Here is a 9,218-nt window from a genome sequence, read left to right as displayed (position 1 = left end):
ACACATGAGACTCCTTCATATGGTAACAGCCTACTACAGTAGCATTGTGGTGAAATACAGTTATATGGACATGAAACTTAGAGTCGTGCTGATAACGTGTTATGAAATAACGACCTATTAGCAACCAACATTCACAATATAGAGAGAGATAGTATAGAATGATGAATGAGAGAAGTCTTCTCATTAAGTATATTAGATCAATTACAAGAAGGCTCTATTTATAAGGATACAATACGACCTAGGAGTCAACTCCCCGACACAACACCCGGGTTTTACTGTTCGTTTTATTTAATGTTTTTATATGAAAATATGTAACCTTTTTTTTTATTTCCGGTATCGAAACAAGCGTAATCGATTTTAATTTAGCTTTGATGCCGTAACGAACTTAAACGATACCGACTAAATTCGTTTCGTTGTTCGCTGCAGCGCGGCGGGTTTTATCTAATATATAGATAAAAAGCAAGATGTTGGTGCCACAAAAGGCTTGTAAGACTATTATTTTGGGCTTTATATAATTACTTTCAAAGACTAATCAATATGCCTACTTAGTTCAATGGCTTTGGTACACTCTTTTAACTTTCTTGATCTTGATAATTTTCTTGATCTTGATAATGTTTGCCCAAGTTCAAGTCTTCTAAGTGACAACTTAATTTTTTTTATTAATTATCCCTCAATTGTTGTATTTTTTTCAATGAGTTGTACGTTTTATTGTCATTCAGAGGTTAACAAACAAGCCCTTAATTAATATGTTAATCTAACAATATTTTTTAAGTTTGGTTCTCATACCCTTACTGAACCAAATGGATACCATTCGAATTTGCGTCGACTTGTGGGTTTTTATTTTAAATATGATTACTTGATGGAACTATTTTTGGGTAGTAACAAACATAGTCGATACTGACCAAATTCGCGTCGACTCGCCGCTACAACGACCATGTTTTACTAATCGAATAAACGTTGTTTTAATTTAAATTTTTTTATTATATGTCACTTGAGTCGATACTATTCTGGGTGTTTACTAATTTGTGTTTTGTGTATGTACCAGTGCAGACGTAGCTTATACAACCAAATTCGTGCCCGCAGTCGCAACGTGGCGGGCTACCACCTAGTTATTCATAAAAGTTCCCATGTTGTTCGACTTTTACACCAATATAGTTTTCACTTTTCAATTCTTATATAAAATTTTTGATACTGAAATACTCTTACTATTAATGATTTGAAAAAAAAAGACAATATATTAGGTGTATAAATAAGTCAACATGTATAAGACCAAAACAAAATTCAAAAGCTATACAGCATCGTCATCATTGTCTACCAAAAGGTTATTTCCTAGAACCATCATGACCCGTGTAGTACTTTTACTTTTTACTTTGACCCAAAAGTCATTCCTTCCAAATTTGACTTTGACCAAACCTGTGTAAACGAATATACTCATTTCAAGTTATATATAATTACTAGTTTTTATCCCGGTATTATAGAGTTTGTTTTATATTATTTGTTTTCAGTATTTATTTTGAATTTTTATATTTTTTATTGTAAGAAAGGTTATTATATACTTATGGTTTGATAATAAATTGTTTCACAAACAAAATAAGATTTTATAACCCGGTTTAAAAGGTATATGTGTTTGATGAGACCAAAGACCCGTTTATTTTTTTTACTATAAATTTGGTTTTTTAATTATAAATAATATACATATATTTTTTAAATAAATTAGATATTAATTTTTAATATATCCCTACTTTATAAGATTTTTATATTAATATTTGGTTAGATTAGTTTTTAATTTAATTTAATGTTATAACCCGTTTAAGAAATATCTGGTTTGATGAGACTCATACCCGTGAATTTGGGTCAAATGCATGAGAAGTCTCCATTTAAAAATCAAGCAAATCTGGTGACTCCGAAAAAAGAGGGAGCGACCACATCGCGACACTTATGATTTTTATGTTTCCGTTTATATATATATATATATATATATATTATATATATATATGATTGAGATTATGTGAGAAACACTTGGAAATTAAGACTTTTAAGAATTATTTTAAATTAAACAAAACCTTTTAAGAAAAATTAAAAAAACATAATAAAACATAAACAATTGCGAAAAAATAACTAAAGTGTTTGTCTAGAATCCGGTTTCATAAAAAAAAATAAAAAAATAAAATAAACAAAAATTCTCGGTTTTGCTAAATTATATATACTTATATGTATATATACATGTTAATTTTATACACATATGTACAATTAAGATACATGATAATGTATATATGTGTATATTATTATACTAGAGATTAAATGATATATATATATATATATATATATATATATAAATATATAATTTTGCAAAAAATGAATTTTTTTATGAAACTGAGATGCTAAATAAACGTTTTTGTTTTTTAGTTTTCTAAAACTTTTGGTTTATAATTTTCTAAATGGTTTTTTTTGATACAAAATAGTTTCAATATTCTCAATATTAAAAAGTTATCTTAGGATACTCAATAAGTTTGTGAGATAGAGTATTTGTATTTGTATTTGTATTTGTATTTGTATTTGTGTATGTCGGTCTCAATCAATCTTTTGGGTAGAAACGACTAAATCAGGAGTCAAATGTATCTTCGTATATTTTGGGGATGCCTTTTGAAGTCAAATTAAAATTAATTCGTGGGGTGATGCTTCATGGGAACAACCCTTTGGCGTTGTGTGGAAAATGACAATGTCTTTTAGCCCTATGCATGTGTTTTTATGGACCATTAATATTCTGTAAATTTTAAGATTTTTGTTTTCTTATTTTGAAACAATGTTTGTAAAATATATTTTCTCTCCCAACTTATAGCCCACTTAATATTAAGGCAGTGTTTAATATGCAGTAATCATATAAGGATTTGAGTGATTCATTTCTTGAGAACGAAAAAAGTGATGTTTGTTGCTCAATGTAATGAAATTATCCATTACATATGAAATCTCATTCTATCAAAATCATTCATTTCCACTCTCTTTTTTTACATTGCATTCCTCCTTCACCCTACTTACTCAACACCACCACCACCTAACAACGGTAACAACCACGACTACCATAGCCACCACCACCACCTGACCGCCACTGCCACCATCATCTTCTCCACCACCACCAACTTACCACCAACGCTACCACCGCCAGCCGCTACCACCATTGTCAACGTAACCACCACAACTATTGTTACCATAACCACCGCACCACCAATGTCGCTGCCTGACCACCACCACCCGACCTCCACTACCGTCACCACCAGCCTACCATCACTACCAATGCTACCATCGCTTGACCACCGCCACCTTTCCCACCACCACAACCACCGCCCTTGACGCCTGACCGCCACTATCACCACCGTCTCCAGAGCTACCACTACCACCGTCGCATTGTAGTTTTTTTTTTGGTTAAAAAATTTACTTTGGGATGTGAGTGTTTTTATTATTCATATTTAATTCATACAATTTTTTTTAGATACCAAATAACATTAACTGATAAGTCATTTCATTCTTATAGGTTAACCAAATAAGACAAATGAATTGTAATGATCAATTTCATTTTCTTGTTCATTCAATTCCTTTTTTCCGTTCTTTTCTCCCTTCATTCCACTACCTTTAACCAAGCATACCCTAAATCCTAATTACAAGCTTGAAAGAACCTATATATGATGAGAGACCACAAACATGTAAATCTTTATTAAAACGAGCGTATCTTAACATTAATTTTCACGCATGTATACTAGGTCAATGGTTAGGATAGTGAAGAGACGAAACCTTACGGTTGACTCAAAGTATATGTATTAAAACCTAATCCAAGTTGAATAATAGGCATGTTAGCCACAAACACGATGAAGCTAAACCATGCACCGGTTTAGAAATAGGTGCTAAATATGAACGTTATACAGAATCTGTATTTGAACTTATAACTGTATAGTTTGTTTTCAGGATTCCAGATAAGTTGATATGTATCTTTAAGTTTAAGTTTAGTAACTTGGATAAAATATTAAAATGATGAAACGATTCTGAACTGTCACTACAAGAATCTGGTCTTATTGCGATGAAACCTATCCCGACAACATGATGTTGTTGGTATATCTAACTCTATCCCGACAACATGTCGGGATAGAAAATCCCAAAATTCGTTAAACATGTCAATTGTTAATACGCGAGACCAACTTTGACTAAACCAACCCAATCATGTTAGCCAATGATCGCTTGCTATGGATCCGTTTGCACATCATGGGGGACGTCTTAAGGGAAAATTGACTAAAAATAATTATCAAAATATTCACAAAATTCGTTAAATTACCACTTAACTAGAGATTCACCCGTGTCTTTTTGGTGCATGAGAAAAGGTTGCCGGAGGTGATGTGTTTGCGCCATATGGTGCAGAAGAAGGGAACCATTTTTTCATAATGATATAGGTGGTGACCAAATACTGAAAGAGTAATAATTCACAAAAGTCCATGACTAATTTCAAAAGATATTTGGTCAATGAGGCTATTTAGGTGATTTCCTCAAATGTTAATCCACGCCTCTCTGAGCCGCTACACTAAGCAAAAACGTAGGTTCATAGGTAGCAGTATTAATATTTGGAAATAACAAATGGATTAATCGAAACGAACCGAGGGATGAAATATTCCCATTTGTTAAATTAAAACCAATATGATAAATCCTAGTATAACTCTTCGCAGTTCTAAGAGACATGAACTTAAAACCAATATATTTCAAAACAAACCCTATTTACATGGAACGATTGACATTTTATTGTTTAGATGAACCAATATATAAAGAAATTTCTAAAAAAAACAACATATTAATGAAAAGTTAACACCTTCAAATATTATACCCATGGCTGCGCCCGTCTCTTTGAGCAGCCATTAACGAAGATTCATCGATGGATTCATACACAACCGACGCATTCTCATCCAGTCCATAGCCAGTCTGCAAATGATTCCAACCACCAACTGGTTGCACTACCTGATTATCAAAGTATGCCTGCCTTGAAGAACTTTCAGTTGCATCATTCCTTGCAAAGTCTATGTTGACTGGACCTTTTGGTAAGTTGACCAGTGAAACGTTTTCTTTGCTGTCACAGCCAGTGAACCGTTGAACCAAGGCCCTGAAGTCAGTTGTACTCGCATTCAAGACGGTGACTGGTGTTCTCCTGGAAGCCCTGGACCGCCTGTGTATCGGTTTAGGACCATCTTGGCCGGTAGTTCCACGGCTTGAATCTCTGTAGACCGGTGTGGAACTGGTAGCATTTTCATACGGTTCACCTCCAGATGGAGCCATGGGAGTGTTGGGATACCTTTGTATCCATTCATCAGTAGAAAATTCGTTCATGCCATCCATGAATATGGAGATTAGGGTTTTTGGATATGTGGTAGGTGGTTTACCTTTATGGTTGAAAAGCTAGTCTTAATAGACTGCTTCTAAAGCTTAGTACCTAAGAAACCACACCAGGCATGCATTTATATATATATGCACGGGAGCAGTGACATTACTGAGAATTTGAATGTATATATATATATACATTAATATCACTTTTCTTAGTATTTCCTAACTAATCAATTTCATATATACCCTTACAAATATTGAAAATATCATATATGCCCTTACAAAACTAAAATATCGTATATGCCTTTATAAAGTTATTAATATATCAAAATTACCCAATTGATTGGATGCGATAAAAGGTTATGTAGATCATTCGATGCGATAAACCTTCGAACTGTTTGTAATTTTGAAGAAGTGACGAGAGAGGATTTTGTTGTCGTTTAAGATGAGAAACGCCGATTAAAATTCCGTAGCAATCAAGAATAAAGTGATACCGTATATCTATATGTTTTGTTTCAGAGTGATTTACCGGGTTTTTTTATGGAGAGAGTAGCAGTGTTATCTACAAATATGGGAGTAGTAAGTGTTTTGGACAAAAATCTGTTAAGGATCAAGTATCCAAATTCGTAAATGTGAGGTAAGGTGCTAACTCGATAATATCGAATGCGTAATCGTAATCTGGGTGAACACAATGATTTGATCATGAGGGAGAAAACCCTTAACCAAGATAGTTTTACTTCGGTCAAAACTTATCAAGGTAATCTCTTGGTCGAATTTCCTTAACTAAGGATTAACTAAATAATCGATGGTTGAATCTTTTCGGTCAAGGATCAACAAGGTAACCTTTGGTCGATAAGTATGTGAATATCGTGATCTCCGGCACAAAAAACCATCGGACGGTGAAAACTATCACCGTCGATTATATTGATAATAAAAGGTGGTTACAAGTGTTTGGAGATTGTGATCGATATTACAACGAAATGCTAGTGTGTAGAGAGAGTTATAAGTTCTGCTCTAGTGTGTGTCTACAATGTGTCCTATAACCGATCATAATCTCAATTATATATAATAGATAATAACTCAATGGAGTTATTAATAATAAATGCTATTAACTAATTTTCCTAAAAATCCGCCTTTATCTTCAATGTAAACGTAACAGCCACTTTGACCGCGTGCTCCATCACTCAGGCTGCGAAATAGGGGGTAGACCAGGTCTTGGAGCCGTTACACTTGATAAATATCAGCCTTCATATAAGAAATAACCATTAATAACACCAAATACCGAGGATCCATGATCCTGACATAGCTCTGGAACTCTTCAGAAGGATAATTGATCCAGATACGTAAATATCTTCTTGACTACAAGTTAGTAGATAGACTGAGTCTTCTAATCGTTATACCTGCTAAATATTAGATTACACATGAGAACAACCGTTAGTAAATAATAAGTATTGTGGATCCGTGACCCTGACGGGATCTGGAACACACGCTAAGGATAACTGATCCAAAACATATGCCAGGATAACATATCCACAGTGTCAAATTTCTGTGCACTAACAATTGCCCCCAAAATGGCAATTGTGATAAGATCACAGCTGTCATTTTGCCTTTGAATTCAAACTTCCTGCAAAAACATATGAGATTTGACAAGTTGGATATAATTGTCACATATCAATGGAGTTTCCATGGGAACTTCCCTTCCGGCTGTATATCCTTCTCCTTGCAAATCATGAACAACTAGTAACACCTGTTTAACCCGGATGGATGATCCATTTTTATGAATGGTGAAATCCGGGTTAAGATTTTTGGTAATTGCAAGTAAGTTTAATAAATAGTATCTTTTAACTATTTGTTGATTGTTTGTTATTTTGAAAGTTTGTCTGATATAGCTTTAGAATTGTTGAAAGTTTTGAGAAATATTCTTTAGTAAAAAGTTTTTAGGATAAAATATCCTTTCAAAAATAAACCAGGATCTTAAATCCTTATAAAAATAGATTGAGAATAAAGAATCCTTATATCTATGAAGATATAAACTGAAATCAAATAAGTGTAAACCGATAAACAGAAGTCATACCGTAAGGTCTGGTTAGACCTAAGTTACATAAGTATTGATCCTTTTGCAATCCTTATAAAATTGAATTTAAGGATTTTGAATCCATAAGTATTGATCCTTCGGTGATCCTCAAAATCTAATTTATGATACCTGATGCAAATAACATATGATATTATCTAGGATTAAACCCAATAAACCGGGGACAAGCCCATAAAATAAACTGGGGATAAGCTCGTGCAACTGGGGACAAGCCCGTGTAATCTGGGGACAAGCCCGTGAACTGGTGTTAAACTGGGGACAAGCCCAAAAACTGGGGACAAGCCCAAACTGGGGACTGGCCCAAGGATACGGATGTTAACTGGGGACTCGCCCAAACCGGGATTTAGCCCAAACGTGAGATAACGTGAAAACGTTATAAACCTTAGCTAACATGAAAATGTTAGAAACCTTTGTCTTGAGATAACGTGAAAACGTTATAAACCGGTGGTATGGTACGTCTACCATAAATCGTAGGATCCTCCATATAGCCGAAAGCAACGAAATTGTCAGCCACTAAGCGTGTACTGGTCCCGTTGCCCCGGACTATACGTTGGATAGCGTGCGCTCCAGGCGAGAGTGTAGAAACTCTAATTTATAAGAAATGTGAAAACCTTTAAACCTTGGAGGATATGACCATCGGGGGTCATATCCAATCGTGGGCTAGGCCAAGGAAAATAGCAATGTACCTTAAGCGTGAGGGAGAAGTGGCCAACCTCTTAGACATTGAACCTCTTATTGAAATATGCATTGTTACTTAAAAACTTGGAAAAGATAAATGCTAAGAATACATTATCCTTAAATTATTAACAAGAATATGAAATAAATAAGTGATCAGATAGATATTACCAATTTTAGGATCCTTGATCCTAGATGGATGCTTGATTTTCGAAGGATACTAGATCCTGACTAGAAAAAATACTTCTTGAGATGGATAGCATTCCATGCTCTTGGTAACCTGTTGCCTTCCATGGTGAGCAAATGATATGCCCCTTTCCCTGCTTCCGACTCGATCAGATAAGGACCTTCCCACTTGGGTGCTAGTTTCCCATCTGCCGGATTGGTTGTGTTTTGGAAGGCTTTCCTCAAGACTAGATCTCCTTCTTGAAATCTTCCTATCATTATATGTTTGTTGTATGCCCCAGCTACCCTTTGTTGATATGCTGCCATTCTGATTTTGGCTAGGTCTCTAAGTTCTTCAATAGTATCCAAGTCTTCAAGAAGAATATCTTCATTGAGTTCAGGATCATGGATGTTCGTTCTGGCTGTAGGAACCACCATCTCTTCAAGGAGAATATCTTCATTGAGTTCAGGATCACGGATGCTCGTTCTGGCTGTAGGAACCACCATCTCTGTAGGGATTACTGCTTCTGATCCAAACACCAATGAGAAGGGTGTTTGGCCTGTTGCATTTTTAGGTGTAGTTATGTCTGCCCAGAGAACATAAGGAAGTTCTTCAGCCCATTTTCCCTTCTTGGATCCTAGTTTCTTCTTTAAATTCTTGATGATGATTTTGTTGCTAGACTCCGCTTGACCATTGGCTTGAGGATGAACTGGTGTAGAAGTGATCATCTTGATGCCCCAACTGTCACAAAAGTTAGTGGTTCTTTTCCTGATAAACTAGGAACCATTGTCACAAACGATTTCAGAAGGGATACCAAATCTAGTTATAATATTTCGTTTAATAAAGGATATAACTTCCCTTTCTCGGACTTGCACGAATGCTTCTGCTTCAATCCATTTAGAGAAGTAGTCTGTCATAGCAAGCATAAAGACA

General features: G+C 34.8%; 1 protein-coding gene across 1 annotated transcript; it reads right to left on the bottom strand.

Annotated features, from left to right (window-relative positions):
• Positions 1-4,664: 4,664 nt before the first annotated feature.
• Positions 4,665-5,460, bottom strand: LOC143594716 (VQ motif-containing protein 22-like). The gene has a single exon (XM_077073957.1). The coding sequence runs from the start codon at positions 5,365-5,367 to the stop codon at positions 4,849-4,851; it is 519 nt and encodes a 172-aa protein (XP_076930072.1). The 5' UTR covers positions 5,368-5,460; the 3' UTR covers positions 4,665-4,848.
• Positions 5,461-9,218: the final 3,758 nt, after the last annotated feature.

This window comes from Bidens hawaiensis, unplaced genomic scaffold (genome assembly GCF_021521415.1).
Source record: "Bidens hawaiensis isolate Kalapana, Puna unplaced genomic scaffold, B.hawaiensis_p1.1 tig00044091_1, whole genome shotgun sequence".
Taxonomy (NCBI): Eukaryota; Viridiplantae; Streptophyta; class Magnoliopsida; order Asterales; family Asteraceae; genus Bidens; species Bidens hawaiensis.
The sequence above is the reverse complement of the archived record's forward strand: the minus strand, read 5'-3'. Positions and strand labels throughout refer to the sequence as shown.